This window comes from Ixodes scapularis, unplaced genomic scaffold (genome assembly GCF_016920785.2).
Source record: "Ixodes scapularis isolate PalLabHiFi unplaced genomic scaffold, ASM1692078v2 PGA_scaffold1__304_contigs__length_218370807, whole genome shotgun sequence".
Classification (NCBI taxonomy): domain Eukaryota; kingdom Metazoa; phylum Arthropoda; class Arachnida; order Ixodida; family Ixodidae; genus Ixodes; species Ixodes scapularis.
Window position 1 is genome coordinate 23494916 of NW_024609846.1, and position 24496 is coordinate 23519411.

General features: G+C 46.0%; 2 protein-coding genes across 2 annotated transcripts; both read left to right on the forward strand.

The window, feature by feature from the left end:
• The first annotated feature begins 174 nt into the window (after positions 1-174).
• Positions 175-1548, forward strand: LOC115311606 (intraflagellar transport protein 22 homolog). The gene is made up of 6 exons (XM_029970327.3): positions 175-240; positions 411-493; positions 569-658; positions 750-848; positions 920-1023; positions 1280-1548. The coding sequence occupies exons 1-6, from the start codon at positions 202-204 to the stop codon at positions 1453-1455; spliced, it is 591 nt and encodes a 196-aa protein (XP_029826187.2). The 5' UTR covers positions 175-201; the 3' UTR covers positions 1456-1548.
• Positions 1549-3057: 1509 nt separating this feature from the next.
• LOC8027014 (probable acyl-CoA dehydrogenase 6) lies at positions 3058-16906 on the forward strand. The gene is made up of 8 exons (XM_029970402.3): positions 3058-3386; positions 3943-4063; positions 7302-7431; positions 8046-8152; positions 10346-10516; positions 11518-11691; positions 13347-13508; positions 15864-16906. Exons 1-8 carry the CDS (start codon positions 3246-3248, stop codon positions 16100-16102), a joined length of 1245 nt encoding a protein of 414 aa, XP_029826262.2. The 5' UTR covers positions 3058-3245; the 3' UTR covers positions 16103-16906.
• The last annotated feature ends 7590 nt before the right edge of the window (positions 16907-24496 follow it).

Here is a 24496-nt window from a genome sequence, read left to right on the forward strand (position 1 = left end):
TCGAAATTTCCGACATTTCGGTTGGCAACTCTGCCCCAAAATCGAAACTAAATAACTGAGGGCGAAAGTAGCGCACGCGTTGACTGCTTGTCGAGGGCTTTGATAGTCACTTTTCGGTAGGCCCGTGAGCTGATAATACGTGATTTCAGTAAGATCCAGTGAAGGTGTGAATATTTGTACTGCAGTTAGTAAAAGGTGGCAATGCTTAAAGTCAAGATCATCGTTGTAGGACCGTGTCAGGTATGCGTCACCAAGACAACGGAATTGTTGTTTCGAAGCTTCAAAAAACAATGCCCGCGACTCTATTTTATTCAATATAATTTGACTTTCTGGTTGCATCCGACATATTTCTGTGCACGGTGTCATGCGTAAAAACATGATCGTTCAACGTCTGTTTTGTTTTGATCCAGTCCGGCAAAACGGTCATCTCCAATTTTCTCGCTGAAGCTACTGAAAATTCGTCCGGAAAATATCAGCCGACTCAAGGCGTGAGGTGATTAATCGCCGATTTGTTGTTGTGGCATCACTGTTAATTATCGTCACGTTGATTTGTCTCTTTCTCTGACAGGATACTGGAGTTTGAAAGTGGTCCTATTTTAGTGAAGGGCCGACAATCCAGGACCGCGGTGGAGCTTTGGGACTGCAGCGGCGACCAAAAGTAAATCAAATGCCCGCACGTCGCCCTTTCTTTTAATTATTTCGATATGTCTTTATTTTTCTGAGTTCAAAACTCATAAAATGCTTTCCAGGTATGAGTTGTGTTGGCCGGCGTTCTCCAAAGATGCTCAGGGTGTTGTCTTCGTCTACAGTCCAGCCCACAAAAACATCTACCGAGAATTCGACTTGTGGTGAGCGCGTATATGTTGTTAATTTATGCCGTTTGTAGCTTATTTGTTATTCTGTTTATTTTACGTTCCAGGTACTCACACTTCGTTCAGTCGCAGGGCCTGAAAGATGCCCAGTGCGTCGTGTTTTGTCATCGCAAATCAAGCGCCAGCGGCGAGGGGCACGTGTCTCAGCTCTGTAAGTCGAGTCAGCGCTGAGTCAAAATTAACAACAAAAATAATTTAAAAAAGATGTGCATATGATTTCAACGAGTCTTAAAAATCGCCCCCATCCCCAAAAATAGCGAGCATTTTTTTTTTTTTTTTTTTTTTTAAGATCAAACATAACTATGGCGAAGCTCAATCCAATCGGGTCTTCAACGGGACCATCCCAGATTTACTTCTGTTTTCAAGGGGAAATTTTCAGTTGGGCTTTACTTTTCGTCTACTTTTAGCACCACAGTTCTCCCGAATCAACTGGGTGTCTACAATCATCGATGACCACGACGATGGCGGAAAAGGCGGAGAGCAGCTGAAGCAGGAGTTCAGCAAGTTTCTGGAGCGGCTGCTGAACGTCGTCAACGAGAGACACGACCAGGAAGAACTGAGCATCATAGGCAATGAACGATGAACTCTCTTCGGTGTTCCACGGGGAACTGTTAGAAAAAGACCTGCACGCATTAAAGTATATATGTCACAGCTCCGTTTCGGTCGACGCGTTTGCTTTGACAAAAAAGTCTCTACATTTTTGTTTGTCATTTTTTTTTTCTCTGCAGTTACGAGATACAACAGGTACACGGCATAAATAGCATCTAGGGACACAAGACGAGTCACGCAAATTTTCTTTACCTTGTCGAAGTAATATTTGTAACACGCGTCGTGTATTTTTTTTTTTTTTTTGTGTGTGTGTTTTTTTTTTTTTTTCTCTCGGAGCTTTATTGGCTTTATTGCATGTCGGAAGTTCGAAACGAAACTTAAATGCGCCGTGTGCAAGCCACATCGATATGGTTAGCACCGTGACGTCGTACGTCGTGTGTTGGTAGAAAATATCTAGGAAAGGGTAAAAATACAGATAAAAATAAGCAATGGGAACACTTTAAACAAAAGAAAAAAAATTTGTTAAAACAAAATTTATAAAAAATAAAAAAAAAAACAATGTAATGTTTGGCTAGGCGGCGCAAGCTGCCGCCTATTACAAAGGGTATAGTTACTATCCAGTGTTGCCAGATTGGGCTATATATAGCCAAATTGGGCTACATTTTTTTCTAGTTGGCGTCAAAATTTCGCGTTTGGCTATGTGGCTATTTTTGGGCTATATCTAAGGGTGCGGCGAACTCTTGACGAACCTCCGGTTCGACGTCGAACTTTGAGGTTCGATTAGTTAATTTTCGAACTTCTAGTCAGTTTCGAAAAAAAAATTGTTTATCTTTTGGCTAGTTGAGAGGAGAGAGAGGAAGGAGGATGGCTTCAAACTTCTACAAACGTCGGGGTTTTCACAATGCGCAGAGAAGCAATGCTAGCAGAGTTCAAGCGGTCTCCCCACAGCGCAGTGAAGCAAATCAAACAAACAAATTGCACTGTTTTTACAGGTCCAGTAGCGCGTCTTCTACCCGGACGTAGACTGAACTCTCCAAACGCAGCTTTGGTGCCCATTGCGAAAATTCTTAGGCATCGCCAACTTTAAGAAATGAAACACAATCAAAAATAACGTGTACCGGAACGGGGGACGCTCATATTCTACACAAAGAAAAATAGACGGGTGGGTTATTGGTAAGAACCTTAGATATAAGGGGTGCTGGTTTGAAACTCCCAGTTCTGGCACTTCTGCTCCTGCATTCTGTTCTTTTACTGTATGGTTATAACTCCCGGGCCTCAGAATACAGCTGTCCATGTATGTTTTCTATTTCTGAAATCCTACAAAGGATGGGTAATTAATTGTTTCAGAAATTTTCATCCTTCTGAAGCATTTTTTTTTATATATCAGGGGACCTAATGCACACAAAAAGTGGCGCATCAGAGGGTTGAAAAAGAGAATTTAACATGTTTTTTGCGCGTATGAAAAATTGTCAATAAAAGGCTTAAGAATCGTTCTTTTTAGTCTTGGCTATTTTGGGCTATATTTATTTTATGGCTTTGGCTATTTTGGGCTATATTTATTTTATGGCTTTGGCTATATTTGGGCTATACCTCCCAGCCGTTTGGCGGTTTTTTGGTGGGACCATCTGGCAACACTGTTACTATCCATCCGTGTGAGTTACGTCACCATCGTTGCTGTTCGTGTTGTTGGTTGTATACATACGTCACGTTTTATCACGTGCTATGCTTTGGCTGCTTCGGCTGTTGTCTGTTTATTCCGTAGAGATCAACGTTACGTAGGGGTCGGTTTAATCTCGGCTGGGTTTCGGGCACTTTGGGAAAGTTATGCTGTCGGTGAAGCTACTGTCATGCGTACGGTCTGGATGCCGTTTGCAGCGCGTTCCTTGTCTAGACGCTGTGCATCTTCGATGCAGCTCGTCCTTCTTCACGGAGCAGCATGAGGAACTTCGCCGAAGTGTCCGCAAAGTAAGTTCACAGCCCTTTTTTTTCCGTCAGCCGGCCGAAATTCAAGTACGGCGTAATTCAAGTTTGAGTTTATAAAGGGCGAGCTGCGAGCGTGTTTACGATTAACACCCACGTAACAGCGTTGTAATGTGTCACGGAATCAGATCCTCACAGGTCAGAGGAAGCGGCAAGCAGTAAATAATGTTCGCCCAATTCCCCCCCCCCCCCCCCCCCCTTTTTTTTGTATTTGTTGTATTAACGTATTTTTGCAACCTGCAGTGCTAGCGGCGTTGTTTGTCGAACGATAAGGTGCTCGAAGTTGGCGGGAAGGACTCGAGAAGGGACCCTCTGTAAAGTAATGACAAGCGGCGCGGGTGAGTGAGAGGGTAAAGTGGGGGAGAAGGGACAACTATGTCGCGAAAGTGTGGACAGTATGAGATATCGGGAACAGCTTTTGTAACAATCAGGGAAACTGGAATACCCTTCGAGAGACTTCAGCGAGGGACCTCGCTGAGCAGCCCCTCGCTGGCCTTGCAGACGTCCTGCAGTTACGTTGACCGACGTGCTCTCATTGCAGATAGTAGAAAAGGACATCAATCCGTACGTCGACCAATGGGAGGAGGCCGGGCAGTTCGACGGCCGCACGCTCTTCAAGAAGATGGGCGATGCTGGTCTGCTGGGGATCACGCGTCCCGTCGGTGAGCTCTAGATGTTGCTGTGAGGCGAACCAAGCAAAGATGTGTCTGCAGGGTGCATGTGACCTTCGATGAGGTTTGCTGCGGCCAGCTTCTTTTTTCGGATGTTCCCTCATCAGGCGATGCTCTTAAATTAGTCACCATGCGACTGGCCCACAAGGTTTGACATAAGTGGAGTGTCTATGAGACTTCAAATGGGGCATTAGTTGTGAGACCAAGGTTAAATGAGAGTGCGAAGGTCAACTATCCTTTTGGAACCCCCAAACATTCTTAGTAGCAGTCCTTCTTGAAGATAGCATATCTGAACATGTTAGTATCGCCTTCTCTTTTGAACTTATGTTTGCTCTCAGCTGAGGTTTACCTCGGTGACTGCTACATAAAGTCAACATTACAGATGTTGTCAAGCGCTTAACAATTGTGATATTCCTCATTTCCAAAGCAATCACTACTGGTCCACTATTTTCCTGGTTAAGCAGGGTTCAGGTGGTAATGTAGCTACTTTCCCTATCCTGTGAGGCTGTCGTCCCTGATTAATCTTCATGGGTGCAGGTAGGTCCCGAAAACGTCTAAGCTTATCCCTGCTATAAAGTAACACATTCAACCTCCCTACTGGAAGGGAAGAGATCAGAATGTTTCATTGTGATACTAGGTTGTAGAGTCGTTCTAGCGCTACGTTCGGAGCATTTCTGCACTTTCCCTCCATTCTGCAGTCCTTTGTTCACTTGTGGCATGTGAAATGTGTCTGTGTGAGCAGTTCAGGGGGTCACTGTTGTATTGCCAAGAGCCACTGTAGTATTAATAACGCGACAGGTTGTTCTTGTAACGCACTGGCTCTCATGCACATCATGGTGGCACCATCCATTGGTAGCATTTCAAAGCAGATTTTAAAGGGACCATCAAAAAGAAGCTGGTGGTTGGGAAACAAAGGACCCTTCTCCTCCACATGCAATATATCTTATCAGGAAGACAACAGATCCCCCCTGCCATGTCTCACGGTCCTGACGTCGTCATCGGCCGCAGTGGTTTTCACTTTTTTCGTTTCATTCCTTGTGAGGCTTAACAGCCTTGTCGTGTTCAACCACCGGTAAACCTGACTTAAGCAGATCGTCCGTCGCCCAGGGGTAATCCTTCCCTGTTCATTTCATCAAGTGGCAACACCGTCTGGTCAGGGGTCGAGACAAGTGTTGAATTAAAAAAGGGTTGCAAGCTTTGTAAAACTCACTTTTCCTGGGAACAAAGAAATTGGTGAACACTTGTGCTACTCGTAAAATGAAACACTACGACACTTGAGGTTTGACGTCAGAGCCACTAAGGTGTCACTTCAGAGCAGATTGGCTGAATGAATGGTAAAGGTGCAAGTGCGCACCATAGAGTCCGCATAGGCATTCTGTATTAAACCGAGTAACAGACCGGACGGAAATTTCATATAATTTTGGAGTCAATGAGGGTGTATCAAGTAGAGAGCATTACATGAACTTCTTAATCAATTTTATTGAATGCAAACTAGGACTGCTGCATGATGGCAATTGAAGAACACTTCTAAAATCGCGTGCCCAAGTTTGAAATCCAGGGTACGGCAGAACTGCATGTGTATGCATAAACGAGTCCCTGCATTGGTGTGACTGCCTGAACTTCTTGTGCATTGTTATTGCACACAAACTTGCACCGCCTCGTTGTCACTGAAGAACACTTCCAAAATCGCGCACTCAAGTTTCAAGCGTGTGACTCCATCTAGTTTCACGCCCGTGGTTTCGACGGCTTAATATTCACCTAGCTTTACTCGTTTTATCGCCCAAGAACCTTTCTGGCATAATTAGCAAAAACGCTTTGTTTTATTGTTTCCATTATAAACAGTCTCATGTTTATGTTTCTACGTGCTTTCCTGGTGTCATGTAACGACGTATTGTCACGTGACGTCATAGTGTCACATGACGTTGTGACATGAAGTGACTCACGGTGTCATTGGACATCATTAAAGGGACAATAACACATTAAAAGAACTCACAAAAATTTTTAAAAATTTTATTTCTTTTTAGGAAGACTACCCAATCAATATTTTGCTAAAGCATCACATATATTTTTAATGCCAGAAAACGCAACTGCTCGAAACAGAAACTGGACTGGGGAGGAAGGAGAAACATAGGGGAGGGAGAAAGTTAACAAAAATCACGTGGCTGTGTAAAATATATTTTTTTTAATCAATGTATCTGCAGCTTTTTAGAAGCTACAAAAAATTGGTGTCATTTTTTTGTGTATTTTTAGTATTGAGTGTATGTTTTCAATGACCCACGACTTTGATTATCTTTGGTGGTTGTGTCTAAACCATTCGCAACTTTCATCATTGGTGGTAATGCGGTGTGAGAATCGCGCTCCCTAGCGCTTCACAATAAAGGTGCTTGCCAACACCTTCCTGCCATGAAAAAATAAACTAAGGCTCTAATACTGTTTATATATAGGAAAACTATAATTAGTCATGTGCCGCAGACGTAGCCTCGTACTGTTGTTCTACGACGATCATCCAGAAGACAGCCATTTTCATAGGCACCAGTGCGCCCCCTATAGGTCCCAAAAGTTGTGAATAGAAAATGGCACGTGACTACGAAGAGGAGATTGAGTGCGGCTCAAACTGGCTAGTTCTCGATCAGAGGCTTTTGTGTGGAAAGAAAACAAACTTCGAGCCGCAAATTGTGTTCTGGGTAGTTGGGCTCTCATATGTCATGTACAAATAAAAACCTTGGCGAGCATAAATACCCTTTCAATGTCCCTTTTAGTCACGTGGCATCACTGTGCAACGTGACGACATGACAATGTCATGTCAGGGTGTCAGCTGATGCCGGTAACCGGTGACATGATGCACGGCGTGATGTCGGAGTCATGTCGACCGGCATTACGTCAATGAGGAATCTTCTGGCGGAGTGCCAAAAATGGTCCTCACTGATATAGAGCGCAGTCGACGGCGCGAAACCCGCAGTGTCCCACTAACTGCTATCGCAGTAAAACTGATGCCTGTTCTATGGTTTTTGAACGTGAAGTGTTTATTCTCAGCATTAGTTGGTCCAAGTGAAGAAATTGCCTCATGGTGCCTTTAGGAGTTGCAGGGCTGGGCAGTCACAGTAAAAATCGCTTCATGGTGCCTTTAGGACTTTAGACCACTACATAGGTGTCCCTCCTCATGTCAGCGAGAGGTCCCACCGTTTGCGAGCCGTCTGCCACGGTTCTGACGAGGCGGATCTGCTCGCAGAGTTTGGTGGGCTGGGCCTGGACTACAGCTACACGGTGGCCTTCCTTGAGGAGCTTGCCGCTGTCAACGCGGGTGGCGTCGTCAGCGGCATCCTCGTCCACACGGACATGTGCACCCCGGCGCTGTCAAGGTTTGTCTCCCGGCCCGTCCTACGTTTGTTTTTAGAAGGAGAGTAACGGGCTTGAGTTTAGGCAGATAAAAGATGTGGCGCCAAAGCGGGGTTGGTTTCTCTTTGTGGTCATGTTGAAAAAGGACTTGCACAAAGCTTTTTTCTTTTTTTTGGTAAACACAGGTGTTGCGGGTGTTGTGTTTGTTCTTGTTTTGTCTACCTTCATCCCAGTGTTAATTTGTTTCTAGCTTTCATCGTTTCACGAGTCGAGTTCGAATCCCGGTCGGGGTGAGGAGATGGCGCCGTGTCACCAAGATTTCGGTTGCGCAACAAAAAATTCCCAGGTGGTTGAAATTAATCCTCAATCCTGCGTTGGCGTGTGCTAGTGCCACCAGTCAACCTTGGTATTTTCTCTTCTCTTTGAGCTGCCTTTCTTTGTGATTTTCTTTTAGGCTGAGGTTCATTCCAAAGTGCCTGAGAATGAGCAGATGTTGCCCTCTGAATAGTAAAATGGAATTCCTTAAGTTTTCTAAAGTTTCGGCTTAGCATATCACGCTGCGAATTTATTTGCTTTAGGAGTCTTTTCTAGTGTTATGAATGTAACATTGGCAATTTCTGTTCCTCTCCTCTAACAGGTATGGTTCTGATGAGCTCAGGAAGCAGTTCCTAGCCCCGTCCATTGCGGGAGACCTGATCGGCTGCGTCGGGGTTTCCGAGCCAGACTGTGGCTCCGACGTTGCAAGTAAGCTCGACGGGCGACCCCTCAAATGCCATGTAGACTTCCTCATGACCAGGCTCCCTTTGGATTGCACGGCGTTCATACAATCTCCACTCGTCCTGAGTTTGCGGCACGCGATGTATCCTTACCTTGCCGCTAAGGCCAGTCTGACGAAGAATACCCTTCGTCATTTGCTGCACAGGACAAACCACTTTTTCAATTCAAAGGTTTTACCCGTAGTCGCACCGTCCTAAATTACACAAAAAATTTCAGCCTTCAGAATAATGCAATCGATCTATGGAGAGCTTTGAGCTTAAAGTGCCTTGCATTTTTCGTCTCCGTCGTGGCGTTACTTTTATGTTACGTGCCTGGATGCTATCGGCAACCCCAGCCGCACTTTTCTTTGGACGTGCGTTTTTGCCGCCACCGTCGTGAAGTTTTGGTATGCTCACAGAAAGGTAAGATTGTCTACTCTCTTATCTTTGTGCTCTTGCATGGAGCTGGGACAGTACTAAATGACGAAAGCGTCAGCGCTGTCAAATTAGTACTGAATAGTACAGCTTTCTATTCGGGAACTGCACCAACCATTCACAGCATTCACAGTGGCTGAAAGCGCATTTCACTGGAGTTGCCGTTGACAAGCCTGCGGGGGAGAAGCGAGCGGGTGTTCACGTATTTCCGACGGACAGGAGGAAGTGCTGGCTGTAGTTCTTTCCTTTTCACCTCTCGACTGCATCGGCCGTGCCCTGCAATTAACGACCAAGTCCCTTCCGAGTGGAACCAGAAGTCGACTGGCACATTCATAGTCTGCCCGGTGAAATCAACCTCTCATGACCCTTATTTGGCACGAAATTATAGACTAGAGTCGAACCCTGTTATATCGAACAGTGCGAGGACCGTGAAATAATTTGAAATAACCAAAATTCTATATATAAAATCACACCAAAAACGCATCAAAGTGCAGCGCGATTTAATCACTAAAAAGCTAGCGGCAAAACTGACTACTCACGTGGAGCGTTAAGATGAACTATTTATTGCGGCGAAAAAAAACTGCCGCAGCGTAGATTGCTTCTTGGAGATGACCGCATGCCTTATTACGGCCCGTTCCACGGCCTCCAAGCAGTCCACCAGCGCCAGACCACTACCGTTGGTTGCGCTGCAGTAGCGGCATAAAAGCTTTAAAGCAGCCACAGCTTTGCCCGAAGTTGGCGAAGTTTTGTGCTTGGTGGATGAACGCGAAGTCCTTTGCTTTCTGCATCGGCCCCGACACCGTGTTCAGACACCTTTCCGAAGGCCAATGTCTGAACACGGCGTGCGCCAGAGTGCATGCTTCGTTCAGCCTTCGATTTGATATCGCTTTTTGTCTTCAGTAGCGTGCTCAAAGTTCTTCTCCATATGCTGTACGCTTCGGCAACGCCGGACTTCTTTTTTCCTTTTTCAAAGCAGCAGATGATTTCAAGCTTCGTCCCAAACGTCAGCGACGTACGTTTCTTTACGTCTGTTTCCGTCCGTACGCCACACGCAGTTGACGCAACGTCGGAGGAATGAACCCGGGGGAACGAAACTGCGGCACCTACGCACGACGCATGAAAAGAGCGATCGATACTGGCGTTGCATGCGACTGAGCTGACTGAGCGACTGAGCCCGTATGCCGCCGAGACTGGGTGGTGCCCCCGGCACCATAGGCCCATAGGCATAAAGCTTTACGCAGGCATGCGCTTGGAAAAGTCTCAAACGCCTGCTGCGCCGCCGCTATCCTCCGATGTGTTGCGGAAAAGCCCGCCATATCCTCCGATGTGATGCGGGAAAGCCCGCCATATCCTCCGATGTGTTGCGGGAAGGCCTACCGCCTGTCTCCGGAGCGCACGCTTTCCGGGGCTGCGGAGTTCGATATATTAATTTTTTAACCCACCGAGTTTGCTATAAAAAATGTAAAATGCATGTAATTCTTATGACAGTTCGACAACGATTCAATATAAGCAATAATTTTATATATGCTTGTTCGACATAATGAGGTTTGACTGTATTGGGACCCGGGGGGGGGGGGGGGGGGGGGGGGAGGAGGAGGTTAAGAGGATGTGTGGACCAATGGAACGGGGGGGGGGAACGGAAATGGAGTTGTCGAAGTTCCCAAATTCTCGAGAGTTGGCGTTCCTCGAGCGGCAGCCTGACGTATTACGACGAAAAATTGTGGCACCCGGTTTCTTTGCGTCGCAGACATCAAGACGACTGCGGAGTTGAGGGGCGACGACCTGGTGATCAATGGGGGTAAGATGTGGATCACCAACGGCTGCCAGGCGGACTGGATGTGCCTGCTGGCCAACACGCGTCGGGACGGACCCCCCCACAAGACCAAGTCGCTCATCTGCCTGCCCCTGAAAACTCCCGGTGAGTGCGACGGCGCCGCCCCCTCCACCCACGTCACCTCGCTGTGGTTACCCTGGGCAATGAGCGACTGGCGGGAGAACGTACCGTAAAACACGGAGCAAACGCCCACCTATAGAAGTTGTAGATTATCGCTAGAAAATGGGGGCTTGTTAGGCTTGAGACAGAAAAGCTGAAGGAGAATATGATAGGGTAGGCCCTTGCTTGGCCCTTGTTTTACGTGACGGAACGATGTAGGAGCGGGATGCGGGTCTGGTGAAACCCCCAATTTATAGAGCAGCGAAGCTTCACTGCTTTGCAATGGCATGCTCGGAGAAGCAGGCGACGCGCAGAAGCGTTTTGGTTAGCTCGGTGGGCTCGAAAGTCTACTCGGGTGGGCTCTTGGTGCGTGCTTTGCTTAGCTTACAAATGTTTAAGGGTAAGAGGTCATCGATTATTGCGACATGGGCACATGCTCAGTTTTTTATGGTTGTGGCTAATTGCTCTTGGCAGTCACCCGGCTGCTTTGGCACAGAGAAAAGAGTGAGGGACGAATACCCGCGTTGCTTTACGAGCTTCGAGACCAACAGACTACAACATGACCGGCACAAACTGGCTTGTGTGGAAGCATCTGTTTGATTGGGATTTTATTGATCGATAGTTGTATGGACTTCTGATCCTCTGTTTAGCTTATTTTCCCCTAGATTTTTTATTGCTTTTTCTCTTCCACGATGCAGATTGCCAGCACACCCACAGTGTCAACCTCTTCATGAAACTCAGGTCGTCATGAAAACTTGTTGATGAAACTTTCTGTTAACGAAAAGGGAAAGCCTTGTACGTCTGTCCCTTTTCGTTTTGGTGCTCAAGAATAAGTGTTCTCATTCTGGGTAGATATGCTTTGTACTTACTTGCGAATCTATTCCCCCGCTCCCCATCTGCAAAGGCCTTGAGGGTAATTAAATTACATGAAATCACTCGAGTTTTTAAAATTATTCGAAGGGAGTCGCCGCTTCCGGTGTGTGCAGGGGTGACAGTGGCCCGTAGCATCAAGAAGATGGGGCACCACTCGTCAGACACAGCGCAGCTCTTCTTCGAAGACGTCCGGGTGCCGGCCAAGAACATCATCGGCGAGGAGGGCATGGGCTTCATCTACCAGATGCTGCAGTTCCAGGAGGAGCGGCTCGCAGCCGCCATCAACAGTGCGTGCATTCCACACCCTCGGTTTGCTCTCTTTATGGGGCGGCTCTTGCCGCTTGCGTGTCCGTAGCATGCGGCCTCAATGGTAGTGTCACGGCGTTCAAGCGACGTCATCGGCATTCTAAACGGTTCACTTCGACGTCATCACTTCGACGGCACGATGGCATCACTGTGTTCACATGACACCGTTACGCCGAGCGACATTATGACGTTCCGTGACACTATCGCGTCGCAGAGAATCTATAAATGCTGTGCATTTGGAGCACTTTTGGGATGTACCAAAGAGACTGGTGGGTTTCCTTCCTTGGGTTTCAGTAGAATCTTGTTTATGCGTTCTGGGTCGGTACGTTTTCCCATCTGTTTCGTTCACGAATGCCAGTCCCATAGAACTATTTGTATCCATTTCCCATTAGTCGCACGTGCCTTCCCGGTTGTTCTACGTCCAAACGCTACCACCTGCCGCGGCCACACTTGGGAAACGATGCAGCTTGTGCTCTGGCACTTGTATCTGGCTTCACTATTTTGCACCGGCACGTGCGACACAGTTCGTCACTTTGAGACGGCATGCTGGGTGCAGTTGCTGGCAGGAGGGAGCATAGGGCTCCGAGATCTTGCTCACTCTTGTAGGTCAACATTGTTTGGTTAGAATGATAGGTCAGCTCCCAATTTTACAGAACAGTTATTAGAAAAAAATTTTTACTTACTATATTTGAGTAAATTTGATGGTTGTCCACAGCCGCCAAAGTTCATGCGAGATAAAACGTTGCGCAAGAGTTGCTTCCTGTATGACCTTCCTTGTATGTATGGCCTTCAGGAGCGTTACGGATTGGTAGGTGTTTTCTCGAATCGTAAATTGTTTTACTGCGATCCCACGAAAAATGTATGTATCGAGGGGGCTCTATTGTACTTATTTCCCGCTTGTTTGATTCAGATAGGTATTGCAAGGCTGGGGAGGAAAAGATCGCTCGTAAAAAGGAAATCTTAGTATGGTAGTTTATAGTCAGACCAAGGAAGAGGCGCCTGTGACGATGAAAGCAATGACCAAGGAGTGGTTTGTACAACCTGGGTGGGTCTCTGGCAGGAATGCCTTTGGGCACTACCTTCCTGGAAAGCTTGATGCACAAGACTGAAGTGACCTTCAACAACGACTGTTGAGTACACAATCCAGGCCAAATGTCTGCATTTGTGATCCGTTCCCTCTTACCTCGGTTTTGTACTGAAGGGTGGAGGTAAAGTGCTGGCACTTGTGGCCTTCAGAGACACTCTGTCCTCGAAATGATTGCTTCATCGTCCTTTCGAGGTTTAGAATGGTTGGACACAGTTTAAAGCTAGGAACTTTGTGATATAAAAAAAAGCCCATTTCTCTCAATTGTTGACTGAAGAACCCCTGCTGGTTTTGTCACCAATACAATCGGGCAGTCCAGAAGCCTACAGGCCTTCTAAACAGTCGTTCACATACTAGACAAAATTGGCTCGTAGTTATGCATCATTGAGTGACTTAGACCTTTTAAAAAAGCGCAGAAAAAATGCTTTATACGTGAGGGCAGAAGTGGTCGAGAAAACTCGGGATCTCGGGGAGCCAGTGCGAGAAGCCGCGACTTGAAGCGTTAACGACATCCCCGCTCGATCAATGAGACTTCTCCCGTCCCGACCGCAGGCGTGCCCGTGATGGATCGCATCATACAAGAGACGATGGACTACTGCCGGCAACGCAAGGTGTTTGGTGCCCCACTGATCCAGAACCAGGTGATCCAGTTCCGACTTGCGGAACTGCAGACGGAAGTGGAGGCCCTCAGGGCCTTGTGCTACAGGGCCGCCGGTTCGTATGCTTTGCCTCCGTTTTGTCGGCTCCACGGGTTAGTCTAAAGTCGATTGTAGCACGAATGCCGATCGCAGGGTTAGTTCAGGCCCACAAACCTTAGTTAAAAAAAAAGAAAGTAGTTTTTGGGAGATGGTATTTCTTATACTCTGTTGCATGTTACGGGGGGACACTAACTAGAGATTTAACTCCTGAACTACTCAAGTGATCAGAATAAAATTTGCACGGGAGATTTAATATCTGATGTATGTGTATTGTGGAAACTTTCAGCTCTTTAGGGCAATTTTACATACCTACATAAGAAGATGTGTTACTCTTTATTAAGAAACCTATGATATGCAAATGAAGCTATTAAGCACCATTTTGACTGCTTGCATATAAAGTGGAAGATGTGGGATTTCTGGTGATCTAGTTTTTATAACCTAAATGTAAATATTTGAAGAGTTGTTACCTCACAATATGAGATGCATATCTGTCCTATGTCAATTTTTGAAAACATAGTTTTTTTCTCAATGAGGACTTCAACTTAAAAGAAAATAAGAAATAAGGTAGATAGCCCGATTACTCAGTAAATTTCAGTTGAGAACCAACTTGATTGTGGTATTGGAATACTTTTACCTTCGGACAAAAGATTCCTTCGTATGAAATTTGCAGCAAAAAGTGGAACCGTGAAAAATGCATTCAAACATTGAACTTCTTTACCGTATTTACACGGCTGTAAGTCGACTCGATTGTAAGTCGACCCCCCCCCACCCCCAAATTGCACATCGGCAAAAAAAATCTTTAGATGTGCATTTTATTGCGAATACATGAGAACAACAAAGTATCTCTTTCGAAAGCCCAGCCTCCAACATGTGATCGATGCTTTCTGGCTTGCTTTAGCTTTTAGCTGCGCATGCACGAGATGTCCAGGCGCTATCGAAACTCGGAAGTTCACACTGGAGGAGGGACAACTGAAGCTGCTCACTGTCGTTCTCACGTCCGCGACTAGACTGATTAGACTACAACTCTTCCTTACTGGTGATGTCAGTCCCGTCGTCATCACTGCTACGTTCTCAAAGCACGTCGTCGGCGTCGTCCAACGAAATCTCGCACTTCGCAAACGACTGTATCAACCGCATCTTCCGCGCTTGCTCGGCGATTGCGTTGCACGTCACGGGTAGGGACCGATTGCGCACTTTTGCGGCGTACGTTGCAAGGTTGATCACCAACTCCAAAAGGCATGCCCACCTATCCAGACTTAGGCTTTGGCTTTGGTCACACTTTAAGATCCCGCGCCATTGCACTCCACTGGAGCATTAACCGCTCCGACGGGTCGAACTTGCGTCCCAACGGCACAGTTGTTGGTTGCTTCTGGTTGAAGAATGGCCATAAACGTGCACCGAAAATTTAAACTGCCCGGTTCACGCTTGTCAATACAAAAAAACGGGCTCAAGCGTGATCTCGACACTCGATCGAACAACGTGCACCGTGCGAAAACTGCGAAAAGAAGCCGCGGGTAGTGAGCCAAGTGAGCTGTGAGGCTGTTCCAGAGGCCTCCTGAGTGGCTCTTACAAGAAGTGCCGCCACCCCCCAAATCCGGGCCCGTCGCGCGCTGTTCAACGCTGTACATTCGGGTTAATTTGCGAATCGCAATCAATAATACTCGTTCGCCCAAATAAAAAAAGAATTTGTAAATTGCACGCAAAGAATTGCGCAATGCACGAGGTACAGGCGGCTGAACCCGTAACAAGCCGAGATGTTCTTGATATCGTGATTGTTTCGTTTTTATCGGCGGTGGAATGGTTTGGTTCAATTATAAGTCGAACCCCCCCACTTTAGATTTTCAAAAATTGAAAAATGGGTCGACCTACATTCATGTAAATATGGTACTTTGTTACTGCCTCGCAATATGTTGAAATAATTTTATATCAATGTAACTATTGGGCATATGGTTATCAAATTTAGTGTAAGGGCATATAATTAGTTTCTGAAACGGAAAACCTCAAATTTGAAAAATGAATTTTTTCAAAACAATTTAAAAGTGAGGCTTATGTCCCCCCTTAAGAAAAGCAGGACAAACTGCTCTTGCAAAGCCTTCCACCCTTGCCGCTTTGACAGAGCGAACGCTGGAAAGGAGGCAAGCAGAGTCGTCTCTTCTCTTACCTCCTCTCCACCATTCACTCTGCAAAGTGAGAAGAGGGGAGGGCTTTATGGAAGGAGCTTATCCCGCTTTCCTTAACCTGCGGCCAAGCATAGTGATGGAGCAGTTGGAATGTAGGCACACCAGTATGACACGCCGCTCTGGCACTGGCATCGCCCTCCGACGGATCCGACGACGTTGACCCTAGCCGCGCCGTTCCCTCCCGCTCGCAGCGCTGATGATGGAGGGCGAGAACGTCACGCTGCTGGCCTCGATGGCAAAGCTCAAGTGCGGCCGTCTGCTCCGCGAGGTGGCGGACTCGTGCCTGCAGTACTGGGGTGGCATGGGTTACTCGCACGAGGTGCTCATGTCGCGCTCCTTCCGGGACGCCCGGCTACTCTCCATCGCCGGCGGCGCTGACGAAGTGATGCTGACCATCATCGCCAAGATGACCGGCTCGGCAGACAAGTAGCCCCTCCCACGGCCTCCCGTTAGAAGGGGATCGTCACGCGCCCGAGGTGGCGGAGAAGTAGGATCGGTTTGGTGCTGTGATAGCTGGTTCCCAATGTGGGAAACTTGCGTGGAATGTGATAAGAGTCAAAAAACAGAAAAACCTAGAGTTTGGATGGCAGTCGCCGAGTTTCCTTTACCGGAACGATATTTACGCGATGTGGCATACGCTTGCAGTGAATGCTGTGAACCGTATTCCCAGGACCACTAGAGCAGAATGGTAGGGGGCCCTCTTTGGTGCTTCGGTGTTTATACCACGTTCCATGCACGGTGCACAATGCCGCCGAAACAACCGGTGCTGGTGTGCCACCTTTTCTCAGAGCGTCCGCGCAAAAAAGATGGGAGATCAGGATGCGCGTTTGTGGTGTACGACTGAATCGGAGTTTCCCCTCCCAGGGCAGCTTTTCAATAGTGACAAACGTTCATGATACTGGAACACGGGCATGTTTTACAAGGATATGGACTGCTGATTGCGGCTCTTTTACTTCCCGGCGAACTACCGCTTTTATTGCCTATAGTTCCTAGAAGTGTGCCGTGCTACTCGAAGCAGTATTTGCAGTTAAAATGCGAGCCACGTCACTCGGGAAGGTGGTGATGCGCAAACAGGCGCCGTTTTAGCTTGCTAATACTGCGAAAGCTGGATGTTTGTGACAGAAGGAGTTCAACAATGGTGCCACCTCGGTTTTAGTCGCGTTCATCTTATATTGTAGCGTAATTGTGTCGAATGTATATATGCGTTAAAATAAAGGGATACTATATTGTTAAATCTCGTCTCAATTTCTCTTCCTCCTCAACTACTCGTTTTTAACTAAGGGCAGATTACCTCTCATTTTCTTAATTTTAAGATGTCGTGCATTGTACAGCAAGAGTCATTGAAGCCAATAATGTGCTTGAGCCTCTTGTTGGATGGAGTGGCGTGCCAGCCTCGCAGCTCTGGTTTGGCTGGGACTGCTCGTAGCATTGGCTCCTGACAGTGTCCTTCAAGTAATGTACAAAGTAAATAAGAGCTTATGTACTTCAAGTAAAGTAGTACCGTAAAATACCGGGCAAGCGCCCACTCAAAATTGAGAGATAATCGTGGGGTGGGCGCTTGTCTGGTCATCAATTTTACAGGTAAATGTACGGTGCATATTTTTCATATCTTAAACATCTGGGAGTGGGCACCTTGTGTGAAATAGGCGGATGCAGGGTATTCTGCTGTAGGGTAGTACACGGGGTGCAGTGTGCTTGCAGTAAGGTACTATAAATACAATGTAATTTCAAAGTAAAGTACAGGTAATTTTTAACACAATCTTTCATGATGCCCTTTCATTCCCCTATACAATGTGTAATTTTTTTTTAATTGTTATGCATTGTTTTAAGGGTAATTGGGACTGGATCAGTTATTTTCTGAAATTGTGGCAAATATTGGATGAAGGCAACTGGCCACAGAGTAGTTAATTTCGGTAATGGCATGAAATTTGGAAGTCCCTCCGACTTCTGAATTTGACGCCGCTTGTACTGGCTTCCACTAAACGCACTAAAGAAGAGCATGATGTCGTCCCCGTAGCTTCCACAAGCAATTGTCTTGTGAGGAGTATCGTGTAATATTTTTAACCTCGCTTGCACTGACCGAACGAGAAGTAGTGAGAGTTCCAAATGGGAAGGGGGGGGGGCTGGGGGGGGGGGGGGGGGGGGAAAGCCGTCCGCAGTATAAACGGAAGGATGCGTCGTCTGCTTGCGTTTTTTGTGAGAGTAGGCTCCCAGTGTTTCTTTAGAGTTAACAAAGCATCGTTTTGTCCTACAAATTTAATGAGACCAAATTTTGGGAATGTACGCACTTTGAAGTCGGGAGCTGTACTTCTTTCGGAAAGTACGTACCAGAAAAAAATGCTTGGGAGATTGTACTTCAAGTAAAGTAAAAGTTTTCTAAACCTGCTTGAAGTACTAGTACTTAAGTACAGTCATGGGCACGTTACTGCTAAAATGTAACAGTGTTACTCGGGTAACACTGTTACAGTTACAGTGTTACAGAGTTACTCGGGTAAAAAAAGTAACCCTGTTACAGTTACAGTTACAAAATTGAAAGAGTAACTTGTTACAGTTAGTTACTTCTCTAAAGTAACGCCGTTACTTTGTCGTTACTTTACAAAGAAACATGAGAAAACATTCAAAATGGACGTTCTTTTATATGCCTTTAAATTAGCATAGATTTCTTATAAGACACTGTGTTGTTCACGGTAGTGAATCTGATATCTTGAGAAACCAAGATTTTCTTAATAATATTAATATATTTGGTTCTTCCTTTTTCAATTTTTACTATGAATAGCTCAGATCATAATTTAAGGCAGTATCCGAGTAAATCTACTTACGATAAAGGATTGGAGTCTCTTGGTTGGAAAAGTTACAGGGGACTTTAGTCTTTCAAAATTTTAGCGTAGCAAAAAGCTGGTCTATAAAGAACTTTAAAATAAGAGCGACCACCATAAGTATGGTGCCTGGATCGCGTCTTCGACTGGTGTGTTTAGCGTCCTATCCCGCCCATACATCAAAAGTGGTCCCGATGTGGCAACAAATGACGCGAATGTCATGCTGTTGCCTGTCGCGATCTTGGCGGTTGGTCGTAGAAATGCTGGCGAAAAGCACGAGCGAACGCGAGTGTCGCTGTCGTCACGGAGTCCCTTTAGGCATCCCAACTCCGGTTGCTCTAGCTTCCGTGGACTGTCACAGTGGAAAGCGACCTGCAGCAGAACAGGCATCTGCCACATACACCACAGCTGTTGGGACGCCGCCAGGATCGCGACTGGCGACAGCATGACACTTTTATGACGTCATCAGGCGGAAATCGAGGGACCACTTTTTTGGCCGCGGTAAACACACCAGTCGGAGACGCGTTCCAGGCACCTTACCATAAGGTATACACGAACACAACGGCACACGTCCAGATCTCGTGTATATCCAATCATGGTGCCAGTTTACAATCGGTCAATTCTAATTTCGGACTTTTTTTATAAGGCTAAATTGGACTGAAGCAATATAAATCGTGCAAATGTGAAGTCTTGCAATCAGCTTCGTAGATGTCTTCTTATGCCACTCTGATCCACTCGTTGGTCAAATCGTTTTCTACTGGGTGCCCACAATCTTTCATGAAACGCGAAGCTTTTCTTGAAAACTTGGAGAGCAATGTTGCGGCTACATTCCTCCGTCAAAATAAGCCCTGATCGAGGTACAAACGACCACTGCGCGTGGCATTCCAAACGGCTGTTGCCTTTCCTTCGTCGCTTCCTAACCAGATCGAACTTGCTCCTCTATCTGACCACCCGAAATAGAAGAGACCACCCGGAAAGCCCACGACTTGAATATCTATAAGTCAACTGATGCCAAGTGCCCCTGGTCCCAACTAAGGGCGGTCTTTCAATTACAAAAACACACAGACAAACATTCAGAACGATACAGTCGTTTCGAGCAGATACTCTCTCTCAAGTGAAAGGACCCGAGAAGGGAGAAGTGGGTGACGGGAGGCAAGGCCAATAATTAATTTGTAAAAAAAAAAAAAAAAAAAAAAAAAAGGAAGGGAGAGAAAACGGGCCTGAAGTCGAGACCCCGCAAGAGTGCATCTGGGAGGTGGACGATTCCAATTAGAGGGGAAGGAAACGTATGCTTGGCAACAATAAGACGCCCGTAAGCCTGCGGGCGTTTGGGGTGACCATCACCAAAAACTGTCCTCTGCAAAAAGCACTCGCTCCCTCCGCGGGACGAAGAAAAGAGAGATGCTTTAAAGATGCCGCGCTTTGTTACATCTTCATGCGCTGTGGGCATACATGGCTGGTACGGACACAAATGTCCCCATCCTCCCAGTTGGCGGGACTAGCTTGGCTGTGCAGTGTCAAACAATTTAGTTTCTTTATATTTTTCCCTCCTGCTCCAGACGTTTCCTGCAGCAGTTTTTGCTGTGCCCTTCCCGCACCAGGGCTTGGGACTCTCTCACGAGTTGCAAGGCGATTTGGTGGTCGTGTTCCCATAAATCTGAGAAGTAACTGTAACGACGTTACTTTTTACAGTTACTCTCGCAAAATAGTAACTCTGTTACAGTTACAAGTTATTTCCACTAAGCAGTAACACGTTACAGTTACAAGACACTGAAAAAAGTGTTACCGGTAACGCGTTACTAGTAACTAGTAACTGCCCAAGACTGCTTAAGTACTATGTCCTCAAAGTACGTACTTCCCAACACTGGCCGCGAATGATGCGCTTAGCCGGGTAACCGGATGTTGAACGCAAAGGAGCTCTGCAGTTTCAGGGCCCATAAGCAGTAGACCAGAAAGAACAAGAAAAGTTAATGCAGTGATAATTAAGAATTAAAACACTGAGGCAAAAAAAAAAAAAAAAAGAAGAGACATACACACCACCGTCTCAAGATGGCGGTGTGAATGTCCCTTTTGTTTCCTTGTCTCGAGGTTTTAATTCTTAATTATGATTGTTCACCAGCTCGCCTGCATTTTGACACTTATTTCAGTACTAATGCAGCGATATAAACTTGGCTTACGCAAAGCATAAAGTAAAAATAGTGGTCAATTTCAATGTTCCGACGAGTAGAGCGACAGGAAAACGGTACAAATATGTATTTCACAGCGTCTCTCCTCAGCGCATGGTTTGTTTCATGTTGGCTCGGAGCAAGGTCGAAGTCTCTGAACTCGTGCATCCATGGACAGACATACTAAAAGTGCAGCCGATGAAAGGACACGTAAGGAAGGATGACAAATGCCACGATGTCGCGCTTTTGACGCAGTTCCATTGGTCCCATTGGTTGGTGGCGTCGGCTGCAGTTCGACCTAAAATAAAATAAGTTATAGAAGTCATTTTGTGAACCGCGCTGGTCCCCTCATCGTCTGAATTTCCAGACGATGTCGGTAATGTCGGGACCTAAATGTCGCGAGCAAATTTTGCAAAATAGTGGGATGGCAACTACCGTAATAATGCGAAACCATCTTTCTTTTTTTAATGAGACCATTTGATTCTTATTTTTGCCACATGCCTTCCTGCCGTGGCAGTCGTACGTACTTGATCCGCTTGCGTCGATCTTCACCTCCTCACATCGGCACACGCGCATCGAGCTTCACCGCTTTGCACCGGAGTGCGAGGAGCAGCGGCTGACATGGGTGAGCACCTGGGTAAGGGCCGATAAGCTCCGTAATCATGTTCAGTACTATTATAGTATAGGTCGACCTTCTTCAGTCTTGGCTGTAAGCTAATCTCTAATTAAGAAAAAAAAAAAAAAAAAAAAAGCTGCCTAGAAAGAGTAAAAAAATTCCAGGTTTATGTTCGAATAAATTTGGAAAATGCCTTATAAAACGCAAATGGGGGCTTTCTTTATATTGGTGGGTGGTTGTTTTTGCGGTATATGATATCAGAATCTTGAGTCCGATAAATTCATAAAACTTGGGGGAGGGGGGGGGGGGGACATTATTGATAAACATACCATAATGAAAGTCCGACCTACACAATCGTCTTCTACCGGGGAAAAAAAAAACGGTTCCCAGTTACCTTTTCTCCGTTCCCACTCGCCCACTTTTCCCCTCCTCTCCACACAGGACCGGATCTCTGAACTACTCCCGGTAGAGAGAAAGAGGGTCTCCCTCTTTCTCAAATGGAACGGAGGAATTGAGGGAGTGTTTCCTTCTTTCTGCTGGTTTCTGCTGACATTTGACGAATAGTATTTACAGGCCACCACCGCTATGAAAAGGGAGGGGGAGAGATGTTTTATCTCAACTGAAATGTTGAGCTATGCTTCATTTTAAAACACTTTTTTTTAATACTCGTTGCAAATAGAACCTACTCCGACCTAAAGTTTATTTTTAAAATAAAGGGCTGTGTGTTCTTTTTTTGCGTCTTATATATTTCCATTACAAAAGATAATAAGTTAATACGCTTTAGTATCAAAAGAGGAAGCTTCGATTGTTATCTAAGATGGACTCATTTAATAATAAATGCAATCACAGATGGCATTTGCTCCAAAAGCAGTGACTGCATCGAACCAATATTTTGCCTGCTACAAAACCTGCTACAGAGGTCACAAAAGGTCCATCACTGTATTACCTCTATGAGCTTTCAATTGCTCAAGAGGCAGTCAACGGATAAAAATAAGCCATCTTCAGCAGTGGACGAATGGAAAATGATGCCACTGATCTTAATTAAATAAAGAAGTTTTCTTTGACTAAATTTAGAATTGTAGTTTAATTGCAGCCTTCAAAACTTTAAAAAAAAAAGTTCGATTTTGTATTTTAATTTATACTAACATTTCAGTTATACTTTGTTTCAGCTTCGGTCCAGACGCAGCCAAAACTACAAGCGCGAGCTCCGGGCTTTCAGCATCCCTGCCAAGCACGCGCGCTCGTGCAGTGCAAGCACTGTTCTTCGTGTGCACCGGGGGGTCCACCGATGTCAAATTGCCCTTCGAGAAGGGGAAAGAAAGTGGCCGCCCCCGTCGCCCCCCCCACCCCCCCCCCCCCCCCCTTGGATTCGCCACTGCCATCTCGCACGTGACATGTCACGCGCACCAATCGCCGGAGAAATCTGCGGTCACGTTGGGCACAATCTCGTTTAAACCTTTTATGACTTGGCTTCACCAATATTGCAACGTGCCCCCTCCTAGTACTTTTGATCGTTGCCCATTAAAGAAAGGCTGGCAAGACAGGGGCATCTAATCCGCTCGACAGCCAGTCACGTTGCGGCATTATCCGAACGGCAAATTACCCATCACCGAGCAAACCAAACGTAATAACTTTTTTTTTTTTTTTTTTTGTAAGGAGGGAAAAAGGGGGGGGGGGGGGGAGCTATTGTTATATGGGTTCGGGTGCGTGAAATATAGCAAAATTAAAACTTCTCGCCAGTCACCCATGGAGGGCCCGGTTCAACCAAAGAGTTAACAAGGGGAGGGGGGGGAGGGGGGGGTCTTTAAAATTTGTGAATCGACTCATGACATTAATAACAATCGTTTATCTACTTGTGCTTCAGAATAGGACGCTATGGTTTCAACTAAAGTTATAGTCTAGTTCCAGCCGAGGTAATGTTAATTAATAAGTCAGTACCTTTCTGCTATCTATGACCCCTAAAATTTTATCGCGAATTATTGTTGCAAATTTTCTAAAAGATGTATGATATTTTTCGCTTTTCACGTAGGAACAAAAAAAAATAGAGCCCACACTTGTACCTGCACGGATGGAACGGCTGTGCCATTTGCGCCATTATGCGCCAGACGCATTTGTCTGCGCCATCTTGCGCCATTTTGCGGAAACTGCGCCACAGCCAATACCTCGCGCCATTGTGCAACAAGTTGCACAACGTGCGCCAAAACAAAAATTGCATTTTGTATTGATTTCGTTTTTTATCGACTCGATTGGCAACAATGAGTGCGTTTAGGTTGGTCGGCCTTGCAATCCTTTGCTCTATTTACATTCCTTGTGCATCCCGAGTCGGAAGCGCGCGAAAAAACTCGGGGGTCGGATTCCAAGGATTCCAACATAGATTCCAAGCGCTGCATCACTTGCGACTGGATTGTTATTCTTCAACCATAAGCGGTTAAGCAAGTCGGTCAAGGTGAGGGTACTCCGCCGATTTTTGAGCTACCTCAACTAACTATATTTTCTGACTCCCCGGCCTTTACCCTTTCTGGTATGCTATTTAGTATCGTGAAATTCACAATAGTTATTGCGAAATCGGCAAATGAAAATGATGTAAAAACAAACATTCAAATATACCCGCCCTTTTCAGGGGCCGTGACGTCAGTGGAAGGTAAGCTTGCCAGTCGGGCGAGCAGTCTCAAAAATAGAATATGCCAATCATTTGTCCCGTGCTGGAGCGCGGGGACTGGAGCGAGCTTCCAAAGCATTCATTTGACACCATGAAACTGCTTCGAATCAGTTGGGAACAAATTCTACAGTCCAAAGAGTGAACCCCTGCACTTCCACTGACGTCACTTTTTCATTATTGCCAGTAGAGACTTTCAGTTTGAAAAATACGGTGAGGACCAAAATTGTAGATTCAATAACTTCGCGAAAAAAATTATTTTGACCTAATATTTGGGATACTATTTTGGCGATGTTGTTTGGCGAGTTTAGCAAAATTTCAAGCAAATCGGGGACCATGAAGAAATCGGCGGAGCGTCAGACGTACAGCCTGAGGCACTGCGGTCCGGGATCCGGACGTCAGCCAGCTGAAAACAAATGAGCAAAAAATTCCTTTTAGTACTTCATCGTTAGAAGTTGAAACTGCATTCCTGCAAGATAAATCGGGATTTGATAGGACTGAAACGCCGTCCGATCCAGGTGCAAACCCAAAACTCCGTTTTTTTGTGTGTTTTTTTTTTTGGTGGGGGGGA